The sequence below is a fragment of the Pyrgilauda ruficollis genome, unplaced genomic scaffold (assembly GCF_017590135.1).
Source record: "Pyrgilauda ruficollis isolate IOZ18807 unplaced genomic scaffold, ASM1759013v1 scaffold2, whole genome shotgun sequence".
Taxonomy (NCBI): Eukaryota; Metazoa; Chordata; class Aves; order Passeriformes; family Passeridae; genus Pyrgilauda; species Pyrgilauda ruficollis.
Genome location: NW_024519206.1, coordinates 12,062,791 through 12,089,083, shown reverse-complemented (window position 1 = coordinate 12,089,083; position 26,293 = coordinate 12,062,791). Strand labels below are relative to the sequence as shown.

Sequence of the window (26,293 nt, the reverse complement as noted above, 5' to 3'; positions counted from 1 at the left end):
GTGATTTGTTCCACGAGGATGTGTTGTGGGCATACTTTCCATTCCACTCTCTTTCATCACTGAACGTTTTTGAAACCCCACTGACTTTGCATGTAGTGACTAGCTGGTTTGTCTAAACTATCTGTAAACTCTTGTTTTATGGGCTTTGGCCAATAGCATACAGAATCTTGCCTATCCACAAGGATAAAGCAAGGAGGTGTGAAAGAACAACAATAAAAAAAAAATTGAAGAGCATGTGTGCAAGTAGAACCAGGCTCCTTAAAACAATGATCACTCATATGCATTTCTCTCTGAAAGTGCGTACGTATTTCTTTGCAACCAGATAGATAAATTTGAGGACTTTCTTGAATCTTCCTAGAAGGAGGCCGTCTGATGGTGTCTGTCAGGTCAGTAAATATGATGACAAAAGCATCTTTTTGTCCATTTAGACTGAAAAAATGGAAGCTTTTTAGGAGTAGTGGGTACATGTGCAAGTGAAAGACACAAAATTAATTGTATAGGAAAATATTTAATTTTTGTGTGTGGTGTGTTACTTGATTTAATACTGGCTTTTACAGTTAAGTGTGTTGTTAATTTATGGATAAAGAAAGTCCATGTTGTTCTTACGATCAAAAATGTACAATTATATTTATATCCAATCCACTGGTTTTTCATTAGATATTTATTGTATCTATTTTATTCTTAGATTGAAGAGCTCTGTGTAAATGTCTTTCTCTTAGACACTGCTGCCTTTTTTTCTTTTAATTTGAAATATTTGACTGTTTATCTAAGCAGTTTAAGCAAAACTAAAAAGCTGTAGTCACACTCAGCAACTTGTTCTAGATTTTAGAATTGGGAAAAAAACATGAAAACAAAGGTAACTGGCATACAAATAGGGTTCATTTTTTGTAAGACTGATATTCCACTAATGGTATAAAAGTCTCAACTTTGTCAAAGATTCTGACTTAATACAGTTTTTGGCATTTCTCTGTTTTGAGATTAATTGAATCAATACTGTGACTGCCAAAATGTTTAGTTAAAAGAACCTTGTTTTCAATTTATGCTAAAAATAGTGCTAATGTTGGCAGAAGCACCCTAAGCTCTAGAAGCTGTATTTGTGTTTGAAGTTCACTTGCCATCTGTTCTGTGCATTTATTTTAGTAAAATACATATTTTCATTACTTTTCACAAAATATTTTGGCTCAATGTTGAAAGTGAGACACCAGAAGTACTAGCCAAATCGAGTCATACTATGGGAATTTGCAGAGCCAGTTCCCCAGAAAGCACTCGTTGCACCTTGTATCTGATCTGCAGCACTAAATTATGCAGAAAAGTATGACATGACGTTTTCTAACTAGCATTTTTCACTCTGATAAAAATTGATGATGGTCCACTTTTGTTTTTATTTCACTGTAACATAATAGAGGGTAAATCTGTGTCTCTGGAGCACTGGTGTTATTCACTATGTAATTATGGGGAGCACCTGTAGGAAACCTTTAGATTACTCAAATGCTTCTGGCTCTTGGCAGAGCAGAGTGTGTCTGGAGCCTGAGACCTCTGCTTCCTGGAAATAGTGAAACTGTTAGAGTAGCACTATATGCGAAGGATTTGATTTTGTATTTTTTTCTTTTCTGTTTTTGTACAGAGGTTGTATTTCCTTTTTGTTTTTTTCCCCCTGTACGCTCTTTTTCAGGAAATGGCAGCAAGTAGAAGTCTCTTTGGACTTGAGAAAGGGAGTCAGTATCTTGTGGTCACCAGAGCTGCATGTGCACACCAGTTCTGTATTTTAACACACTTGAACTTTTTAGTCAAGAGCATAAATACATAGTTAGTATTTAACTATAAATGGGAAAGATATGGCTTAGTTGTTACCCAGTTCTTTGAGGATCATCATGACATATTTCTGGAGAGAACATCAAATGCATTAGAAGTGTGCCAAATACCACTCTTTCCCAGAAGTCTGGGAGATTTCACTGTAGACAAGTCACTGTGTTGTCCCTTTCAGATACACACAGCTGTCATCTGTGAAGTGTCCACACCAAGTGCAATTTCAAGTAACATGACATAAATCCACCAGTGCAGCACAAAACGGTTTTGGCCTGATATGCATCGTAAGAATGAGAGGCAACTCAGCAAGCAAAAGTTGCAGTTTCTTTTCTTGCTTGAAGCACATTTGCTTGCAAACTTAATGTTGTTTCTGTATTGTTTTAAGAATTAGCTGTTAAAGAGTTTCTACTTGACCTTAACAAAGCAAGCCATTAAAAATCATCATGTTAATAGGGGACCCTAGAAGGCCCTTCAGGAATGAGTGTGTTGGAGCAGACTGCATGGCAAAGCATGTCTTGGAAAATTTATTGTCAGAAGAATCCAGTCTTCCAGGGTGACTGGTGGATTGGGTCAGTAGCATCTTAAAAATACAGGATGCCCCTATCAAGGGGCTAAAGTATACCCTTGCCAGCTTGAAAGCAGCTTTGTCTTCTTGTTCTTATGAAAAACTGAGTAGTGAGAACCTTGCTTGGTCTCCTTGATGGCTTCATCCAGTCCTTTGTTTCATGGGTTCTTACTGCAGCAGAGATTGGACAGGATGAACTGATTTCAACCTGCTGTGACTTGGGACCTTCTGAAATGGCAAGAAGCAGGGTGGTTTGACCTACGTGTCTTTTTATTTTCCTGAGTTGTTTTATTTCTCTTATACTTGAGCAGTTTTAATGCATCATTCTGTCTAGACATTTTTAGAAATAAATTGAAAGTGTTTAGTTATCTGAGGATGTGAGCTAGCAAGTTTCTTTCAGAGGCATTGGCTGAAACATCTTGCTTGCTCTTTTTCAGAGTAAGTGGTGGAAACAGTATCTTTACCGCTTAGGAATTCATTGTTATAATCTCAGTGTTGCAGAAGAAAATGAATTCTTGGGGGAAAAAAGTCTTGATTTTTTAAAAGCTGGATTCTTACAATGTAATATGGTCCTATTCATTATATTGTACCAACTAAACTTGTTGGGGTAGGAACCAAAGTACAGCCCTTGTTACAATGAAGAGAGTTTGTTTTATGCTCCATTCCTAACGTGGTAAACTTACCCTTTAGTATGCATTATTTCCTGAATCAATAAATAAGCTGTAATGGAAAACGTAGCATTTAATAAGGAATGACATTGTATGGGGTTTTTTTTTTACAGACATCATAAAATATTGATTCTGCTATCAAACCTGTAGGAGATTAGTTTAAGTTGCAGACGCTGGAGAATAGGGTCAGTTCATGTACATATTTTTGTTATTGTGACTGTTAAATATCTACCTTTAATTAATCTATTTTTTCCCCAACTTCCAGATAAATCATGCTATTCTGGGGAAACAAGAAACTATATTAATGAGCATCAACTCCATAATTATACTTGTGGCTGCATAACAGGGACACAGCCATGTCATTTCTTTAGGCAATAACTTTTGCAAAGAAGTATTTTTAAACTGGTCATTAATTTTATGACCATAGAAATGAGATGCAAAATTTATGCTGTTGTCATTGGCATGGGTTCAAGGCACTACTGACATTATGTGTGATTGTAATGGAATGGCTGCCAACTAATGAGTCTATAGACATTTTGTTTGAGCATGCTTTGCTTTTAGATGTTTGATTAGGCAGCAATGCTTTCAATTATGCCTGCAAATTGTATTGAATACATTTACCTGGTGCCCATTGTTGCTTTGTAGTTCGGTTTTCTATTACATAAGTGCAAGTTGAATGCTTTTCTTTAATTTATTGATGCTTTTTGGGTGTATTTTTAGATATTTGGCACCTGAAGAGAATTTGTGCTGCTCAACACTGACTCCTCTGACTTTTCAAGGAGTAACACATGGAGCTTTAAATGCAATTCTGAGTGCTTTTACTCTGTAGGTGGAATATAAACTTCAGTGCAACACATTGATGGAGGAGCATGTAAAGTGGAGAAAGGGCAGACAGAGATTGCTCTGAGTGGGAATGTAGGAGATGACATAGGATCAACGGGAAACCTCTTTGTGAACTGTCAGGACCAATATCTTTATATATTAACAGCATACAGTCGTAAGATATCTTTTAACCCTGACAGAACTAGGAGGCAAGAACCCCAAGGCTGATACCAGAAAACAGTCCTTCTTTTATGCCAGTACATAAACACATTGTGAAATGTTGCCTGTTAAAACTCCAGAGCATAATGAGTCAGATTTCTTATTGAAATGCCTGCAGTTCTTCTGTACAAATTAGATTATTTAAGAATTGTGTTTTTCAGTGTATAATATAAATTGATGAAAACTCTTATTTATTTGCTGCTATTTTTCTTTACTCTAAAATAAAAAAGGAGTTTTTTTTTTTGTTTAATCTAGTCCTGCATGAGTGCAGGTTGCTTGTACCTCTATCCAGTCTGCCACTTATTCTCCTCATTTTTCATGTAAAGTGTGGATACCTAAATGTAGTATTGTATGACATAGGATTTATATTTTGGGTCTGAGTGTCTTTCTCAGTGAGGGCTTTTTTCATTGAAGTCTTCAAGCTTTCTTTAGGATTTAAAATCTAGAGAATGCTTTGACAAATGTAAAGCATTGAGTGTGTAATTTCTTTCTTCATAATACTCTCAGCACTTTTCTTTTCTTGGTTGTTTTGTTTTAAGAGCAATTTGAATTTGGATATTCTAGACACAAAACAGAAACTTGTTTTATTATGAATCTACATTCAGTGTTGCTATGGTTTTTGTTGCTTCAAATACAGTATATAACTGTGTCATGATTTTCATGCCACATGGCAACTAAAGCCTATATAGTCCCTCACTCATTTGCCCCTGCTGAGATAGAGGAGATAATCATAAGGGTAAAAGTGAGAAAATTCATGGGTTGATATGAAGTTGGTATAATAGCTAAAGCAAAAGCTGTATACAGAAGAAAGACACAAAAAGGAATTCATTCATCACTTGCCCTGGGTAGGCAGGTGTTCAGCCATTTCCAGGAGAGCAGGATTTGATCACAAGTAACAGTGACTTAGACAAACATCATCACTCTTAATGTCTCTTACTTCCTTCTTTTTCTCCCAGCTTTATATGCTGAGCATGGCATCATATGATGTGGAGTATTCTCTTGGTTAGTTAGGGTCAGCTGTCCTGGCTGTGTCCCCTCACAGCTTCTTGTGCACCCCAGCCCACTCACTGGTGTGGTGGTGTGAGAAGAAGAAAAGGTGTTGACTCTGTAAGCATTGCTCAGCAGTAACTAAAACATGCCTCTTTTATCAACACTGGTTTTAGCACAAATCCAAAACATAGCCTGGTACCAGCCACTGTGAAACAAAGTAACTCTGTCTGAGCCAAACCAGCACAATCTGGGATAGGTATATGGTATGCCCTAAATATATATGTATGTATTAAAAATTCCCTTGTTCCTAGGTCATCTGGCATTTATATGAAAGTAAAGCACAAGTGTTTACTGAATTTGAAATCCTAAGTGTAATTGGAAAACGGTGACTTAGTGGAAGAGCAAGGTAACAGTGCAGCTTTGCAAACTTACATAAGAAATTGTGTTGCTGAGTGGGACAAAATCCTCTGGAGATGTTCTTTCTATGTGTTTACTCACCTACTTGTCATCCACAAGTCTTATTCATTCAAATATACTAAGGTTTGCCATTCAGCCCATGAATTATATGTGCTGGAGTGTGGTGTTTCTGGAATTGTTTTTTTCTAGAAATACAGCCTTATATTTTAAATTTATGCTGGCGCTTTCATGAAGGTTCAATGATAACATGTTTATACGTAACTAATAAGAGGACATTTTTGATTGACAACGAGGGCTTACATATACACATATATACTATGCATTCTAGTACTAGTAAAAGTTTAGGACAGGGAAACAGTGGAACTTTTGGAATGGAATGGAATTTTGCCATTGTATAGGTTGTGAATATCGTGTTTGCTCTTTTTATATGGAGTGTATAATTTAATACAGATATATATAGGCAAAGAGAGATAGGCACCTGGTCTCTGGAATCCAAGTGTAAAAGATGATCAAGCTGGTTATAAATAAGGTATAATATTTTCTGTTCATGTGCTATCTGTTCTGTGATTTTCTATTTGGAGGAAGAGGTGAATTCTAGAGAGAAATAATTTACTTTTGATTGGTTTGACAGGTGTGATGAAGTGCAAATATTTTGATCAGATTAACACGATGACTGGAGTGCTACTGGGAGAGGACTGTGACAAAAATAGGTTGGAGTCAGGTTCAGATTCAGAGCAGTTGTTAAATGGCATGGGAGCTTGGGAGGAAGCTTTCCTAAGAAAAGCATACTAAATTAATGAGGGGAAAGCCTAGCTAGTGTTTGACAACCTTTGAATGTAAAAGAACTCCAGCAAAACAAAGATCAGATATTGTTTTAACTGCATGGAAAACTTGCTGTTTTTTACAGTTATAGAGCTTTCTGTCATAGTCTCTGAATTTTCTGTGTATTTCCATTATTAAATGGGAGGGGGTAAAACTTAGCTATGGTTACGCGGTCCTACTGACCTGTGAAGAAGAATAATTTCACTATGCATGGGTTTATTTTGGATTCTTAGAAATTAGTATTCTGATCCAGTGCTCCAAAAGGGAACACACAAATAGAGAAGAATATTTGGATGTCTCTGGAAAGCATTTTGTGTTTGTATATACCAAAAGGCAATGTTTGAACAATTTAGTGTTATATGGTTTTCAAGACATTTGAGGGCTATTTAATCTATTGGAGTATCAACTTCAGGATTCTGGTCTGACAATTTTTGTCATATTTATCTTTTTCTCCTTCACAAAAAGTTTGTTATTCCCCCCCCCTCCACCCCCCCACCCCCCCTTCTTTGCCTAGATGTGTTAAACATATCTGAGAAAATATACAAGTTTCAGGAAGAAGTTAAATTTTGCCTAATTAGGTGAAAGCCTCAACTAATACTGATTTCACTTTATCATTCCTAGATCTTCTTGCTTATGTATGACACTGATCAAAGTGCATCAGATTAACTGATAATGTAAATTTTGTATCTGTTGTAGTGGGGCTCTCAGTTGGGTAAGAAATTCATTAATAGAATGCTGCATTAAGCCACAGGTTCATACCAGGTGCTGCCAAGCGGCTATTCCACTTCTAGTTTCATGGGAGGAATATACACAGGGTTTTGCAAGGCAGTGCCTAATTACAGTGAAGAAAAGTAAAAGTGGGCAGGGGTCACTGCTGCCAATAGTAGTTAGGCATTTCCTGGGAGGGAGGTTGCTGCAGCTGCATCCCGCACTAGGACAGGCAGAACTTCGGAGCCTGGTGCTCTCCTTTTTTCTTTCTGCCAGTGTTTTCTTTCCCACCTCTTTGCTGTGGTGTTTCTTTCCCCCCTCGTGAGAAGCTGCCAGCTGTGCAGTGCTGGGAGCAGGTTCATTATATGACAGCGTTTAGGGAAAACGCTCCAACAGCATTTACACATCAGGTCAGAAGGTAGCCCTAGAATGGCATCGCTCACAGCTGTGCTGGAGCATGCCAGTGTCCACGAGAAACAGGATTTTTTTCAGTTCCAGATAGGAATTAACATCCTCCTTACTATTGAAAATACTTCTATCCTGTGTGTTGGTGTGATAAACTATTTAACTAGCAATGTGTATTGACTTTTACAGAGCTGGAAGATGAGGAAGAGTCTGAGAACTCTCTTTCTTCGCCTCCTGATAATGTCTCAATAGCGTCTGACCGATATGATAAAGAGGACGAAGGACCTTCTGATGGTATGTGACACTATTTACCTTAGAAAGTACTAGATTTGCCAGTTTGCTATGAGCTGATGTAATCGGATCCTTGTGATGCGAATGTTAGTGTTGGAAAACAGATAAACAGATAAGCAGCACAACTGAACACTTTTCTTACCTTTACAAGAACCTTTAAAGGAACTGAAGAGCTCTCTCTAGTGGTCCTAGAGCATAGTGAAGCTGTCTCAAATTTACGCAGTGTTTCTCAACTCACGTTTTTTTTGATAACAAAGCATCTTCTGTAGATACATATGTTTTAAAAGATAGATCAGTGGCTAAACCAGTGTGAATATTTGTAATAACAAATTGTTTGTTAATTCAACATTATCAGATTCTTGCTTAATTTTATTGTGCTACTTAATGGCTTACTGTATTATTTATCTAATAAATAATGAAACAGTTTATGTGATTGATATTTTTCTGCAAACTCCATGCAGAATAGGTTCATAAAATATTAAATTAATTATTCCATCAGTGTTTCCTTCCATTTAAGACAGTGTTTTGCACAATGTTTTTGTTGTATAAATTTTAAGTTTGGGTCTGCATTTAGGAAAAGTCTGCAGTTCATAGCTGTTTTCCATGTTGTTTTGTTTTGTATTCATTAAGTTCAATGCTAAATGCGACTGTTCTGAAGACATGAACAATTGAATATTTCAACAGTTAACAAGCTTGCTCTAGCATAGTGTCCATATTTTTGAGATTAGTTTATTGTATACATAATATAAACATCTTCTATGGATAATATATGGCAGTAAATTAAGTATATGTACAAATAAATTAATGATGTATATTAATTTGTGGCACTGGAAGTTAGATAGACTTACTAGTGAATGATGTTTTCTGACATGATATGATGATCAAACTGTGCAGCTCCATCTCGAAATACAATTGCTGAATGAAAATATGCTTCCTGCAATGTAGCACTCCACATTTTATATTATCCAGATTATTCCCTTTGGAAACATAAATTGCTTTTATGAGGTATAAAATTATGTCTATTGCAGAACAGGGATAAGTCAAGTACATGCATAAGTGATAAACCTTCTAACCACTGATTCAGAATAATGCATTTTTTTTTTATGTCCAGAACTCTGTAAAATGTATAACAATAATAATCACACTTTTTTTTTTTTTTTTTTTTTTTGTATTGCACTTATTGCATGTTGGCAGTGTGACCTTCTACTAGAAAAAGTAAAACTAGGCCTTTTTGCTCTCTGGTTGAAATGTAATTATCAGTCAAATTGAGTATGGCTTTTAGAAAACCCAAGCTAATTTTCAAAACTACAGATGAATGCAACTTTCTGTGTGTTTTTTGCTTACAAACATAATCTTATCATTATTTCTAATTATAACTTAATAACATGGTACTGATTGCATAAAGGGTATGTGACAAAATATATGACTATTTAATAGGAGATACGATTATAGAATTGTTTCAAAACAGTTAATCAAGAGAAAAGTGATAACGTTCATAACCTAAATAATGAACGGCTGGAGAATGCTGATGCACGAGTATGTGAAATACTGTATGAGTTTGTACAGATGGGTGATTAATTTTTAGCCTGTTTTGGAAGTTATGAGGGTAGGTATAATAGCTGCTCAACAATATCTTGACTAATTCATACCAGTTTAGGTAGAAATATAGAGGTTATGATACTTTTATATTTGAGGTGATTTTACCTTGCTGGTCTTTCTGTATTTTATGATAAATCCTCTTTAATTACCTAGTGGGAGTGTAGCATGAAGAAAATTTGAGAAAAGGTGATGAATTCTGACTTGTAAATACTTAATTTATTGCAGTATACAGTGTTCCTCTTTTTCTCTTTGAATGTCTAATGTGTCATTCTAAGACCATTTTGATTTTAATATATATCATCCATCATTGCAGTCTAGCCACCTAGCCTGCATATGAAAATATATGTTGGGAAAATCTTATAAGAGGTGGATTGATCCCCAGAGGTGCCATTTGTTTCAGTTCTAATAGGCATAAATGGGTTTGTTGAAGCTTAGTACTGTATTTTAGTTTTTTAGCGATCTGTTAATGTTCGATATTTAAATCCTGTTCAAGGAACTGGATCTGTAAGATGGTCTGTGGATGTTTGATCTTGTATAATTACCAGTTCAGTTCAACAGGGCTCTGTTCAAATCTAAAACCTGATTTGTGTAGGATCAAGGCTCTCAGCGTTAACAGACAGCCCTATCTGTAGGTAATCAAATTGAGGTGTTTTTTATTTATGTTTGAATCCATTTCTATTTTTATGTAAAACCTTCTATATATATTTTCTGCTAAAAAGCCCCAAGGCATTTCTCTTTATATACTTGAGTTAGGCTGCAAGGTTTGTATGACTTGCCAAAGTGTCGCAATTTGACTTTGCGGCATTACTGTCAAAACATAATTTGTGAAGGCACACGCTTGGTAACAGATAAAGAATTAGTGTATTATGTGTATGTTACAGTCATTGTAAAATCCTGGAGTTTTTGTGTGACCTTTGTCTAATGGTGTATTAATTACAAGAGGGATAATCCATTTAACAATAAGTATGGGATAACTAAATTAGCACAGGTCACCTAAAGGCCTTTTGTCAAATCTGATTGTTATGTTGTCCTTTTGACTTTTACCTTATGGTAGGCACTAACAAAGTATCTAAACTTTGATGGATTATAAACTCTAAACATGATATGTATTTTTCATAATGCTAATGTAATTTTCTAGGTACTGAAAAGGTCAAACCCCCACGTCTCTGTGTGCATTCTAAGTCTGTCTTTCCTTTTAATATTTCTTTTTCTCTGTTCCTCTGGTTCAAAAGTTCACTCAGTTCCCAAATGGCCACCTAATTTTCCAGTTATTCCCTCAAGCCATATGTGTTTTGGTTTCTTTATGGTTTATTAGGTACTGTAGGAAAGTAGCATAAGTTATATCATCTAATGAAATTCAAGCACACTTCAGTGATGCTTTGACTTGATTGCTGGCAGCAATTAAATCACAATGAAAGAGAATGATGCATGGGCTTACATGTCCAGACACCCTACAGAAATTGGAAGAGGGATAAAACACAACAAAACCCCCAAACAAAATAACAAACTGAAAAACAAGACAGACCAAACAAAACAGCACAGCCAGGCACTCTGGTCTTAACTTGATTTTTTTTTTTTTTATTGGCTAACAGCCTGATTGATAGCAAAATCATAACTTGCTGTATGCTAACAGGCAGAGTTCACTTGTAGGTTATTGTGAGCTGATAAAGGGTTAGATGGAGTTTTGATTTTCGCATTGGTCCTTGGTGCACCAGATTAATGGAATTTCAATGAGAGACTGGAGTAGTCACAGCTTTGTCAGAAAAACAGATGGAGATTCTATAGCCATGTCTGCTCATTAATACCAGTTGCCTGAAAGGTGTACTACTTCTCTATACAAAAGACTCAACATAATTGATTTTTGAGCGAGGTATTTTTTCACTTATTGATGACTGGGTTTCTTGCAACTTAAATGACAGGTTTTTGTATAGTACATTGTATAACAATGTTATGTCTTGTAATTTCTTACTCCCGTTCCATCTGCGTATTGAAGAATATATGCAGTGGGAAATACATATGTCTTGATTAGTTAAAAACCAAAGCACACCAAAATACTTTAAAATTGAAATACGAAGATTTTCTTTCAAGTTGGAAACAAACTTACTTTTGGTTGAGAAGTAAATGGGAAAAAAGTTACTGTTTGTCATTTAATTTTCAAGTTTCCTAGGTATTAAATACAGGTTCAATGGCAGGCTTAAACTTTCCTGTTTAATAACACTATAATCTTGTTTTATAATATGTAGGGATTTTTATATTTTTTTGGTTTATGATATGGTAACCTGATTTTGTAGTAAGAAATGTCACTAGTATTAAAGGACCAAACTTTGACTTTGTAAGTGGACCTCTGAAGAAGATATGTTACTTTCGCTCTGCAGGGAGTGTGTAACTGGATAATTACTGGATCTAAAAGATCACAGTGAATGGTGTGATGAAATAATTTAGATCATCACCATTTCTATGGAAGGTGTAGATTGTTGCCTTGAGAAGGTAAGGATGAAAGAAGTACTAAAAATGTGTCTGGGGACTTGTATGCTCTTCAGATTATCACATTTGGCTATAGTTTGTGAATAAAATATGCTTTTTAGTAGGAAATTTTTAAACTAAATTTCCCCATAGTTGAAGTAGAGGAAGGTAGGGCTGGAGCAAGGAAAACTGGGCACTTGGAGAGCTTTGAGGAAAAAGAGTAAATGAAAGGGTTGTGCTTTAACTGTTTGTCATCAAAGTGCAGTCTTGAAAATGAGCAAAATTTATTGCTCCTGCAACATGATTTTCTTGCTGTAATTTCTGGATGAAGCGACAGGCATCAGCACTTTGTTTTCATGTAGTTTCTTTGGAAAAGTTCTGTACAAGTCTTTGCAAGCTGGAGTAAACTATTTTACATGATCTATAGTATTTACTTAATAGTAGCATCACGTTTTGCAGTTTGATCAAGTGAGAATGAAAAATTGTGTGACTGAATTTTGCATGCTGTTTCTTTTTACATGTTAAGTCTCAAATACAAATACTAATTAAGCTTTTTCCCCTCCTTATTTTTCCTATTTGCTAGGCCTAGTCATTTGAATATTGTCACTGAAGAAGGCTGGTAGAGTTCAGTGTAAGGTTTTACCTTTGTGCGTACACACAAGTGTTTTCCCACTTCCTGCAACTATATTCTTACTGAGTTTATTTTTGAGGCACTATATTAAAGCAAAAACTGTTCCTCAGTTAAGCACTGCTGCAACTAAGGTATCAAAGGTTGGAGAATGGAAAATACAACTAGGAATTTCTATCCTTTCTCCTTTTGACCTTCTTTTCCCTCAAGTCTTGTCTTGGTATACCGCTTTTTAGTAACATAATAATGTACATGGAGGGGATGTTTGGTTGTCTTGGGGATGACAGCATTGGAAATTTACCTGAGTTATTGTTGGAGATTGGTTGTTTACTTTGATTATTGGAGAGAGAGGTACAAACTTAAGTGCATGTCAGCCATTCAAAGGAAGGAGAAACTTCTTTATTTGTCTTGGTTTTCTCATAGGTAGATCTCATTGAAGACAGAAAATCAGGTACTTTATTATTCCTTATATCTCTCTTAATATTCGAGATTGAATAAAAAAGGTCATATTGAGGGGAAGTAAAATGTAGGTTTACTTGGACAGCTGATATTCAGTAAGAAAAGGTGGCTTCTACTTTATGCTCTTACTAGGCACTGGCAGGAGGGCAGTCATGTGGAAAATGTGTGCAGACTGGACTTTGGCATGCTGACTTTATTTTGAGGGGATGCTAGTTCTTGTCAGAATTTTGAAGGAGATTATGATTCTGCATTTCTGGCTGAGAAAGGTAATATGATGATCAAAAATGTTGCTTTCAACATAATAAATTTTAATTAGCAGTGCAGTCTTGAGCAGGAGGATTGAAGTCTAAAATTCCTGATGTGGTGTGCTGAGGTTGTCAGAGGGAGGATGTTTCACTACAAATTTAGGCTGAGTCACTTATGGACAGTCCAGATGTCATCCAGAATACAGTCTTTTACTAGCTGATGGAACATAGTGAAAAGTAAAACATACTGAAGAGGAACTTAAAATATGAAGCTTTTGTTTTCAAATTATGTTTTTTAAGGATATTGGTACATGTGGGACCAATCATATGAGTGTAAATTCCCAGATGCAATTCCCTCTTCTCTGTTTAACACATGAGACAAGGGTACTAACTTAGTTGAAATTGTGAAAAGCTGTAAAGATCAACTGCTTGTTGAATAGGAGAGACCTTAAGAGTGAAATCAATGCGTCACCCACAGTCTGCCTGAAATGTTTCTTGGTGGGCACCTGTCTCATCTTCCCTAAAAATCTCTACTGGTGCAATTGCACTGTCCCTTGGACAGTTTGTGCCAGTGCTGCACTCTGCTTGCTAGGAGAGAATACATATACTGAACTCTGTCAGTCTGTTGACATTTGACTCCCTTTTATCCATAAATGACATGGCAATAGTATATTTTAATAGTATATTTTTTAATAGTATATTATGTTAGCATATTTTTCCCTCTTTTTCCTCCCCTTTGAGGACTGAATAGAATCTTTATAACTTTCCACATGTAGCTGCTTTTGGAACCTTATGAAAAGAACAAACAACTGAACTGCTTGGTTGCTTGCTGGTTTGTTTGTAGGATCCATACCAATGCATATAGCAGCAATGGAGAAGCAAGATGTTTTAAAAAAAAAGTGTGTGTGAAATATGCAAAGCTAATCTAATTAAATTTGATTTAAACCACTTGTACAGAACATAAGGGAATAATTTCTGATAGGAAGCAGAAGTTTTAAGTGAAATTTTGGCCCTAATAAAGTCAACAATAAAGTTAAAAATGGCATTGTGTAGGTTAACAGTGTGTGCAAATTGATGATACTAAAATGTTTGAACTTCTAATTATCATGATGAAAAACTTCCCATCAAACAATAAACCCCTGTGTTCTTTTAACATTTACCTTTCTCCCATGGGAGAGATGACATGGTTTGTTGCTCATTTTATTTCATCTATGTTGCTTCAGTGACTGAACACTAACAAAACAGCCATGTATACTCCACCACTACGCAGGACAATATCAACAAAAAACGTAAATAATGACCTGCTTAACCCATTTGTTTTTCATATTAGATCATAATTTTATTCAAGATAAGTAACAATACTATGGTTAAAAAAAAGCCCAGAAAGTTGAAGTGAATAGATTTTTCTATTTATGTTATATTGCTTGTTGGCCTAATGTTCTTCTAGTTTGGTTTTTATACATTACAAATAGCTGACATAAAAAGAGGACAGGTTTTCCTTCTGCCTCTTGGATATGCAATAAGCTTTTCAAGTTGGTTTTGGAGGCAGTTAATTATGATTTTATGGCCTTATTGGTGCTTTGTCTTGACTGAATTAATTTCTACCTTCTGATTTCCCTGTAATTCCTCTTCCTTCCTGCCAAGCAGTAGTGGCAAGGCAGCTTCCATTCTGCTCCTTACATCTTTCCTCGTAGAACCAGAAAGATGCATCACTCATAAATGGTAGCATGGCTTCATGCTACTCCAGTGGCATCTTGAGGTGGGTACCAGAGGAGACCAAGTCTGACAGATTGATGCTGCTTGGCATTCAGGGCAAGAGGCATCTTTTCCTTCCTGAGATCTACCATGTATGACAGAAAAATGGGTCTGCCTTCAACGTATGCTATGTAGTGGTCACAAATATCTAAGGGAGAAAAAGCTCTACAGAAGCATAGTGTTTTCTTTGTTTTGGATTAGATCAGAACTATTTAAAACAATGGTCTGTGTGGTAATTCATATTTTGTCTCCAGGATGAGGATTTAGAGCTCCCTGGATGTAGGAACCTATTGGAAAAAAAAAAAAAAAAAGTATAACCTTGTAGTGTAAGTACAAGCTAAGATTGGCATTTCTTTCTCTGAATTGGTGATCAAGAATTTGTGCCCGAATTTAATTTATTGCGTGCATGAAGTGTGTGTCAATCCTAATGAACAGAAGAAGATTTTTCCCATGTTCCTGTTTTTATGTATTAATTGATTAGTACTTTTTGTAGAGGTGCTAAGTGAATCTGTAGATCTTAAGCAAGAACAAATCAGGCCTGTTTTCTATCATGCATCATGCAGTCCAGGCATTAATTTTAGTGAATTTGTGTTTGTTTCCTTTTAAAAAAAAAGCAAGCTTGCAGTGGATTAATATTTGTGAATTTTGAGATTAAATTTGAGTGGAAAAATAATAACCGTGTCATGAAAAGGTTTATTGAATGGTTTTGCAAAAAAAAAAAAAAGTCCCACACAGTAGATTCAGTCTTTATGGTATCCACTGAATGGACAAGTTCATTACTGGCCTTCTCAAGAAGATGTTGCAGATAATTGTTCGCTGCTTAAAAATTTTCAGCAGGACTTTGGACATCTGTCACTCAGAAGTATTAGTATGATACTTTCCTAGTAATTTTTATAGGTGTTTATTTGGATTACATACAATAGTAGGATTTAAGAGTAGAGTAGCAGACTAAAACTGCTGAATGTCATATTTTCTCCAAACTAAAATTACTACTCCAATTTCATAACTAATATTAGCCACAGCCTATTCATCATCACTAACTATCGCTGTAATGATGGGTAATATCCTAGGAGTATCTTGGTCTTCTCTTTTGCTGGTAGTCAGAAAGAGTTTTTAGCCCCTTTTGGGCAGGGAATTATGAATGAACCCTACACTTCATAATGGAGGAAGACCTCTTCTGCTCTAAACGAGATTTTCCTGTCTTCTCTATATTTACTGTGCCTACCTGGACACACATTCCTTAATGCAAGGTACATCAGAGTCTGAGAATACCTTTTCAGGGGTATCTGTTCTTCTTTTAAAACAAATTTTGCTCATTACTCAACAGTCAAATTTTGTATTTCTCTGCATCATAGAATCATAGAATGGTTTAGGATGAAAGGGACCTTAAAGATCATCTAGTTCCAACTCCCCTGCCATGGGCAGGGATACCTTCCATTAGACCAGGTTCTTAAGCCCCATTCAACGTGGCCTTGAACACTTCAGAGATGGGGCATTCACATCTTGGACCTGGATGATGTATAAATACTCACAGTACATATTCAGCGGTGCAATTAGTTTATGATGTCCTTCACATATCTGCACTTATGCATCACTGCTTTGTATTGAAGAGGTAAGAGAAAAGGATTAGTGTTGAAATAATATGAACAGGAGCAGAAGGATATTTAGACTATGTACATGGCTGTACAATAAAAATGAATATGGGTTGGAGGCAAGTGAAGTGAAGGTGGTCCAAGTCTTTTTGGTAGGTTAATAGGATGTGTTCTTTTGCAAGGATGGGTACAGGAAATGGGCCTTATTATTACAGTTTCTTGGAAAAGAAGTTAATGCAAGTGTTGTCATTGACTTCTAATTAAAAAAAATTAACCTTGCCTGTTTTCACAGGACATTATTCTTATAATTCTGTCTATTTTTTGTTTAGTAATTTGAATATTGTGCATATGAAGATAGTGGGGGAAAAACTTTTAGTTTTCTAGAACTGCTTTCCTTCTAGTAGGACTGGACTGATTTTTCTCTAACAGCTTCCTCAGAAGTTATCTTTAATACTGTATTTTATCAGGAAAATAATTGGTGAGACTTCCACAAACTTATTTGATTGAAGATTTTTGAAACATTTTAGCAAAATGGCTACTTGGTACTTGTATGTGTAAAATAACTGCATGTTAAGAGTTGAAAATACACAAAAGAATGTAGTCATATTGAAAAGTGCGGAGATGGTTTTGTCTGTAATCTTTGTAGATAAAATTTGGAATTTCATGTCAAAAGTAAAACTGCAAGACAAAAACTTTGTTTTTACTTGCTAACGGCAATATATCTGCAAATTTCATTTGGAAATATGGACTGTGTAATGCAGTTGACAGAGGTACATTTAAGTACATATTGCATTTTTAATATATGGCACACCTTTTTTCTGCCTTAGATTGCTGTAATCTTCAGTGCTCTCATTCACTTGAGCGATATTTAGAATGTGGTATAAAAATAATGTGAAAATGCCATAGTGAGCTGGTGATAATTGATTTACTCCATCACACTGAAATACCTCTTGTTTTCCTCTTCCTCCTCCCTTGGGCAATAATCATGGGATCAAGCTGCCAGTCTGTAGATATAATTTTTCCAGCAGTGCCATCTGGCTCCTTGGCACTGGAAGTTGTATTGGCTTTGCTGTTTCCACTGATTTTTGTCAAATGTTAGTCTGTTGATGAGGCATCTTTTGCGAGTGGGTGCTGATTTTTTCCGCCCCCAAAATGAATGTTGTTTTTTATTGGTATTGTAAGGGACCACTTTTTTTTTTTTTTAATGGAATTTAGGATTTAACGTATTAAGATTGTTTTGAGGAAAAAATAGGATTTATGTATAAATTGGCTTCTTTTATCTATGTTCAAAATAGCTTCTCAGGATTTTGTATGTTTTTCATAGTCCTAGCTTCATGTCCTCACACAGATTTTTAAACATCTTCAACATTAATGTATAATTATTTCCTTTTTATTTTTGGAAACTGACTTTTAAAAGACATGATAAATGAACGGTAAGAATTTGTAGGGTCTGTGTTACAGTTATAACAAGCTTTATATTTTTGAATAAACAGCCAACAAAGCTCTCTTTTTTTTCTCACAGGACTACAGTTTTATTTTTGCTGTCAACTTTTCTTAAAAAAAAAAGATTTAAAAATGAAAAAAATGGTGGCTTAATAGAAAAAACACATCTCAGTTTCTTTATTGTATTCCAGCCTTAGATGCATTTCACTGTCAGACAACATATAATGATGGTATTGATAAAGTGTTAGAAAGGAATGTTCTGGAAACAGTATTTTAATGGGGTGGGAAGTAGGAGGAAAATCCCGTTGATTTAAACTATTTTTGTAATTATTATTAATATTCTTACTAGTTTATTTTTGTAAAAAAATTATTTCCTATACTGGTCAGAGACATTCAGTTAGAGGAGAAAAGAGCCTGAGGAGCTGAGGATTCCAACCACATAAGAGAAACAGAATTTCAGATTTCACATTTTTATGTTGTTAAAAAAAGAGCTTTGAATATTGTATATGGATTAAAAAAATATCCAAAGCCTGTGCTGTTGTTAGGTAAGTGAACTATTAATCAGGGCAAAATGAACTAATTTAAATCCTGTATATATATATTTTAATTTATTTTTCAACCTGCATTTTCAAGTGCTGTGTCTCAGATGAATGAATTCTACTTATCCCTGGGTGTAAGATAAATTTTCTTCCGTGTTGAAAGGATTTACTTAAAGTTATTCAAGGTAACACTGAAAATTCTCAAACATGAACCGTTGTATTTAGTTGGCCTATTTGAATATTTTTATATTATTATCCCTAAAAGTAGAAAATAATAAGCACTATTTCTTTATCATAGTCTCAGTACTATCCTAGTGTAATGCCTTTATTAATGAAATGCTATTAGACTGGTATTTAAATCAATATTTACATCTTTTCCCAGCACTGCAGAAATTGTCCAGTACTGGAAATGATAGGATTAAAAATATTGTGTAGGACAAGGAGGGCCTTGATGGGATTTTTGTAGCAGTTGCTTTGAATAAAATTTCAAGTGTCTCCTGGTATCTCTTTATAGTAGCCTTTTAAAGAAAACAGCTATGACAGACAGGGTGTCTGAATGCAGGTCTCATCAGTAACTTGACTCAGACACAAAGTGGGTATTTTTAACATATGAGTTCAGTTGAAAGAATCTATAGAAAGGGCTGTAATATCAAAGTAAGGCAAGCATAGCAAAATATGCATGATCTATTGTTAATAGCAAAAGTGTAAGTCTAGTCTCATAGAATATATTCTCTCATGAAAGATTTTAAGGCCATGGGTATATCATGATTTTCTAAAATAGCATCAAATCTTTTTGTTCGTAAGTAAATGTGAAGATAGAACGTTGCTGCTAATCAATTGTCTGGGATGCCACCTCATTAAGATTTACGCGATCATCAAAAATGCCCCGAATTGTTTGTTGGCTATATCCTAACTCAAATATATAAAGGGGATACCACAGCATTTTTCTTTAGAATCGCAGGGAGTTCAGTGACCTTTTGTGGCAAATTATGTAGAAAGAAAATATTTATATTCATTTAAAATAACCTCCATGAAGAAATAGTCTCATTACCCTGTTTGATCAATTCCTTGCAGCCTGAGCTGTAGCATGCTGCTATTGCCATTGGTTGATGGAATACACTGAGAAGTGGCTAATGGTGATGGTGCTCATCAGGACAGGGTTCAGCCAGCGGTCAGCAACAAATAATTCAAGACTGTTTCTAAGTTTGTGGCTGGTGGAATTTGCTTCTTGCCCCAAGCCAGCAGCATTGCTGAGCTGGGCTATTTGATTAGAGGAGAAGCATATTTGCTTCTTAGCAACTGCACATTTGCACAACACACAGACCTATACTGCCTCCAAAGGTTTGCCTTTTGTGATGGTGGAATAATACTTTTCTGTTGATTGACAGACAAAAGAGATCTTTGCAATGCAGAGGCGTTTACAACCAATTTTTTCTTTGTCTTTTGTAAACTTATCAGAGGTGCTTTTTAATTTAGCACTGCCTGGTGCAGATTTGTATATGCAGCAAGACTGGCCATGATTTGAACTGCATTTAAGCTATTACTGCTATGCATATTTAAAGGACAGATGCACACTTACGCTTAATCATTGGTGTGTGCAGCTTTTTCCCCAGCCGGTGTACTTAATGGAAATTATTTTCTACTGTATTTTCAAATAATTTTTTATATGTATATTGCTATTTCCTATGCAAGAGTGATATTCCTTTTACAGAGGATAATGATAAACCGAAAGCTGCTCTATTCTTAGTGCTTTTTTTTTGATACATGAACAGAACTGTGGCAGTGATCGCAATTCTAATAGTGTGTGTGTAATTTTGGTTGTAACGTTTCCCACAGGAAGTGAGTCTACAGGAGAAAATGTGTCTAGTCAGTAGAAGGCAAAGGTATTTATAACACTGGTAATCCTTGAAAGAAGACAATTTAGGAAAAAGGAAACTTAAGATTTACAGTCCTAGGAGGCCAGGACAAGGAAAAAGCAAACTTTTTTTTTTTTTTTTTTTATGGTTTTACAGCTCTTTTCACTCCCAGTCTTTATTTTATTGTGGAAGTTTCCGTACTGCCATAACAATAAATAACAATAAATCGCTGATGTGGTTACTGAAATGTTTCATGAAATAGAAAGTACAGTTAGTGTTAATGTGAATTTCTGCAGATATCTGCTTGCATATTTTCCTAAATAAAACATACTTTAACTTTCATAACTCAAACCAGTGAGTACGTTTCTAAGTGGGTTTTATAGTCAATTAAAACTGTATCTTTTAAGGGATAGGGCGATTTAAAGGAGGAGTGAACAATAAAAGGACTGTGGGCTAATGTAAGCATTTTGGAATTTACTTATTAATAACCATTTCAGTGGCAGTTCAGACCCAAAAGGGGAGAGCAAGAAAACATTCTGATATGGTGAAGCAATAAAAAGCCCCAAATGTCCCTCTTTAAATCAACATTAATTAAACCTATAAAACTTCTAAATCCTTTTTCAATTAGGATTTTTTTAAAGTCACATGAACATTTTAAAATTAATTGTAATCAAAATGTTAAAGTTTTAAGAGAATTTTGGAGATTATGGAATGAGGCAAAATGAAAGCATTGGGGTGAATTGGTTTCTGTTTTGGGGAACAGGTATTCAGGGTATGCACACTCCTGAGCAGGAAGCAAAGTCTAGGAGGAGTTTTGGAGGCCCTGGAAGTTGATGACTCACTTCATTCTCTTCCTTGTTAAATTTGCTGTGTGTATGTATATATATATATATGAGTTTTTTAAAAGGATGTTTCAACATACTGGTAGGATTTCACAGTCATTTGTGAAGGTGTTAGCTTTGGCTTAATTTCTGAGACATTCAAAGTTGTGATAGTGTGTTGACTGCTTGTTATGCTGCTGAATTGCTAAAGATGCTTATGCCAGACTGACTTATTTTTATACCTCAGTACCTATTAACATGTTCCCTCTGTTCTACACAGAATTTATACTTCTGTCATTAACAGATGCACAATAAATTAGTGATGCACAATAAATTCATGTTCTTTTAGTTGGTTGGCTCTTCTTCTGATAGCAGACAGCCTTTTGCAAAACTAAGGTTTTTGAACAAAGTAACTAAAAGTAGGAATTGCCATGTTATTACTTTCAAAAGGCAGCCATACCCAGGGTAGAATGCAGCAGCTCTTACAATGGCACTATAAACAATACCCAGCAATTTAAGAGCAGGATGTGAAGAATATTTTACCTAATTGAAATGACAGGGGGGATTTTGCATAGGTAGAAGCAATTATTCATACTGGAGGTGGGCCAGAATGCTGGGGTTATTCCCCTCATCTTGCTAATTAGGCTTTCAGTTTCATTAACAGTCATTGAGATATTGGTTGACTGACTTGTGTATGAACATAGCCAAAATACATGTAAAGAATATTTTACTTAATTATTGTGTCTCATTTTTGTTTTTCTAGCTGAAGAGGTGTAGAAATAAGGAGTGTTTTAAGATATGCAGAACACTGAATAGTATGAAGGCTGAAGGCAGCATGGCTATGTCTATTTTTGGGTACACTAAGGCCATAACTAAGACACTACCACGTTTATATTAGCAACATTTTATTACCTTTTTAAGATGCAGTTTACAAGGGTTTCTACCTTTACTAATGTGTATGTTGAGAAGAGAAATTAATCCAGCTTTGTTGTGCTTCCAGGATGTTTTCAGCCTGGAATGAATTCAACTTTGAACAGGTCTGAGGAATCTACAGTTCTTGTTGCATTTAAGCCTTAATTTAGGAAATACAACCTAATGCACATGGCATCTTTAAATTCCCCTGTCACTCTGATACACTTTCATTGTTTTTTTTTTTTTTTTTTTTTTTCACCTGTTCCTGTTAATTGCCTTTGTCCTTTGGAAACAGACATTTTGAGGGAGGTTTGTTTTCCTTTTCAGGGATTGTTAATGAGGTGCAGTGATTCATAACGCTGTTGATATCAAATAGCTACTTGCTGTATTTTGGAAAGGGCTTTGAGTGTCTGAGCCTTTATTAAATCTCTAGGTTAGTATTTTTTTTAACTGACTTCTCCTTTCCCAAGCTCTGTGATTAGGAATGTCAGGTAGAGAATTTTTTCATCCTATTTGAATTAGAGGTGATCCAGTGCTTAAATTAAAAATAGCCTTTAATGAATAAAATTTCCAAATAGAAATCAAGAAGGTGAAAATACTGTACAAAAAGCAGATCCATTGAGTCAAAATGTTTAAAAACCCTGAAAATCATGTGTATAACTGAACAAACTAAATGAATGAAATCCATCTTAAAACTGAGAAAGAAATTGTTTCATTCAGGACTGGGGTGGTTTAGGTTGTTGTTTGGGCTCCCCTTCTAACAAACAAAACACAACAATGCTGTTACAAGGTAACATTATAATAAGGAGAAGTGTGGTTGCAACATAACTACCCATTCTGGCTCCTATTATTGAGTAGATGTGGCCATAATTTGTCCTTTTGGTTTGATAATTACATTGATGGTCCTCGTGGAATTATTAATGAATTCTTTGTGACTGGGAGTCAATTGTCTAGCTCTCATGGCTTTTTCCTGTTAGTTTCTTCATCTGTAAGATTCTTCTAAGTAATATACCAGAGATTTGTAAATATTTTGAACGGAGTTATCCTTGTATGTTGTATTTCCCTTACCTACCCAGAGGCAAATTCTCTTGTCAGTATGTTTTATAGGCTAACACGAGTACTGTGCTAGCATATAAAATAATGCTAATGAAATCAGAACAAATAGAACAGCAATTAGTAATTTTATTTGTTCAGTATGCCTCTGATCTTGCACAGAAATGGGTTTTGATAGAAATATAAGACACATAATGGTATAGATAATTCATCAAAAGTTGATTCAAGAGTCTTGTTCATTAGTACTTTCTCAGTGACTCTTTCTGCTTGGTGTTCTCCAGTACCATTTTGTCAGATGTTTTTGAGAATTTATTGTCAAAGTATGTTATTTTTAGAGACTTTCAGGTCTATGTGGGGAGATCTGAGAGTGCATTAGCATGTTATAGATGCAAACACTTTCATGGGAAACAATATGAAAATGAATCTTTATAATGACTAGATTTTTATTTTGATACAGTTCTGTTGGTAATGATAGATTAATTGGCTGCTTTTGGGAGTTCAGTTTATAGACAAACTGAAACTGAAAAAAAAAGCCAGGAAAACTGGCTAAGTGCCAGTAAATGAGGTAATGTATTTTGCATATGTCACCTTACTTTCATTGGATCAAGGCAGTTTTAGAATCCTCTGCTGTATGTATGAATTTGAATAATTTCATGCTCCAGAAAACCTAATCAGGGTAAGACCAAAAACTGGGAGAAAAAGTCTGGAAACAGATGTGCAAATATACTGATGGAGGGCCAAGGTTGTAGAGAAGGTGTGTAACAGGAAGTGGAATTAAATTCTTGTGACTATTGAAGTCCACAGAAATATCTTCTTCCTTTACTAGAAATGTAACTGTCAACTAAGAAAATGCCCAGGTGGTTAGGAATACAACAGTATTACTTTGTGCAATGCCACTTTATTATTCTTATTTACATATTACTCTATTCAGGCTTTAAAAGTCAGCATTCTTTTCATGTGCTACTTGTTCACCGCTTCAGGATACACCTGTTCTTTATGTTGGGAAAGATGTAGAGTGTCAAAAGTTTAGGTCCTTAAAATAAAATAACTTGAATTTTACAGTTGCTCCTTTGCTTTTTGAGTGACAGTGAGAGTTGAAAAAGTGCATGTCCAAACTGAGGAAATTTTTACTTGGGTTGGTGGTACTCCCTCCATTTTCAATGACCTATTAGTATGTGTTATAAAATGGCATTTTCACTTGACATGATTTTATCTTTAAAAAGGAAGAAAGAAGAAGACAACATTATTAGAATAAAAAAAAAGGTGGTTTTTTTGAAAACTATTTCATTTATATAATCAGAGTCATCTTGCCGTTTACTGTGAAGATACTCTTCAATGGTGTTCTCCTCACTTTCCCTCTGTCAGTTTAAGGTATGCTATAGCAGTCACAGAAGAAAGCGTGTAGTTTTCTGAAATGCAAGAATCAGTACATATGTGACATCCCAGTCTTACACGTGCTGGAACCTTCCCTCCGCCCCCTCTCTCTCCCTCCCTCCCTCCAACTTACATTACTTTGAAAAAGTGTGTGGGTGCGGCGGGAAAAATCAGTGGCACAGCAAGCCTGTAAATGAAATGTTTTTCCCTTTTTAAAGACAAAACTTGTTTTAAAGACAAGCATAATGAAACCAAGAACATTTCACAGCATTTCTAGAAAAGATGTGAACACTGTTTCTCTGTTATGAAGAGGAACAGTGGAGGCAAAGTAGCTGTGACTTGCCCAAGATTGTGAAAGGAGTCTGGTTAAGAGCCAGGACTAGTTCTACGTTTTCTAGCTCCTGCTTACATGGTAAGATCTCTTCGCTATGTCTCACACGTTCCAGCTTTCTGAAGTTTTTGACAATTTGAAATGGATATTAAGGGGACATAAGGTAAACTTTTTCCCCCCTGTCCTCAGAACCACATCATTTATTAAGAGATGTCATCCTAATGTGTATACAACTTCCATGGCTTTGAGTGTTATTGTAAATGGTAAAAAGACTCTTTGGTTGGATTTAGACTGATGCTGCCTTCTGAAGTACAAGAGGTGTTTGTAGTTTTGTATAATGTATTAGTTTTAAAAATATTATTTTAATATGAAAATGTTGGTGTTTCTTTAACTGTTTAAAAATAGCATATCCTGCTTTGATTTTTCAATATCAGAAAAATCATTTAGGTTTAGGACCCCAGCACCACCTCCCCCTCCTCAGGAGTTACAGAAGTGCATTAAACTGCTGATACAGACACTAAAACTGTGAGTTTTCCCTTACTGGCTCATTTGAAGTTTTTTTTCCTTTTTTTTTTTTTATGAAAAGGTGGTGGAGCAATTTAAAGGCTGGTATATAGACTATACCAAAAGTTGTACAGTACACTCTGGAGGCAACAGTACAATGCTTTCTATCTTAAAGATCACAGCTTATATAAACTGGTGGAAAAGTTTATGAAAGTTACTCTTCAACTTGCAAGTGAGTGAAGTGATTTGGCTTTACTTTAAAAACAGCAGCCTAAAACTGAGCCGCCTGAGTATTATCATTACTCCGAAGCAGCATAATTACCATTAGAAGAGAATTGGTTCCTTTAAGGGAAAAAATAATGAAGGGAAAACTTCTTAAAATGAGTTTTATTACATTTTTCTTATAAAATTAGTCTTTCATTTTGTTGATTAATGTTTGAGTTTAAGATTCTGATGTAGGCATTTTGCCATTATAATTCTGAAATATGGGAAGTCCTTGAAAACATTCCGGGATTGCCTTCTGTCTGTCTGCCTTGTAAAAGATCCTTTCAGTTAAATGGACCATCCTCCTTAAATGATGTCATTAGCTTGGATTGAAAAGACATTGCCTGCAGGGAAATCATTTAATTGTCTTAAAGTGCTCTACTTCTGTAGATCTTGAAGCAGCACCCTGACTTCCATCTTTGTATCAGATAATTCATCTAAAATTCTGTTTTTAATCTCTGACGAAATATTGAGATGTAATTTGCACTTTTATTGGAGAAATTTGAGACCTTTTATAGTCTTGTCTCTGTCAAATGGATGGAAAAGTTTCACTTGTTGAAATGCAAATGGGTACTGTCTTTTTTTGACTTAAAGAATTAATTTAACATCCATTCATGCACTGCTTTATAAATATTAATGTATTGAACTCTTGCATTTCACTGATACCAAGATATGCTTTTTTACATGTGTATTTCTAAAATCAGTACTATTTACTTGGTCAAACAGTAAGTCAAGTTTTGGG

General features: G+C 35.3%; 1 protein-coding gene across 1 annotated transcript in view; it reads left to right on the top strand.

Annotated features, from left to right (window-relative positions):
• Positions 1 to 26,293, top strand: part of SKAP2 (src kinase associated phosphoprotein 2) — a 120,924-nt gene that overhangs the window by 15,839 nt on the left and 78,792 nt on the right. The window contains exon 4 of the mRNA XM_041466591.1: positions 7,612 to 7,716. Within this exon, the coding sequence (XP_041322525.1) occupies positions 7,612 to 7,716 (105 nt within the window). The remainder of the gene's footprint in view (positions 1 to 7,611; positions 7,717 to 26,293) is intronic.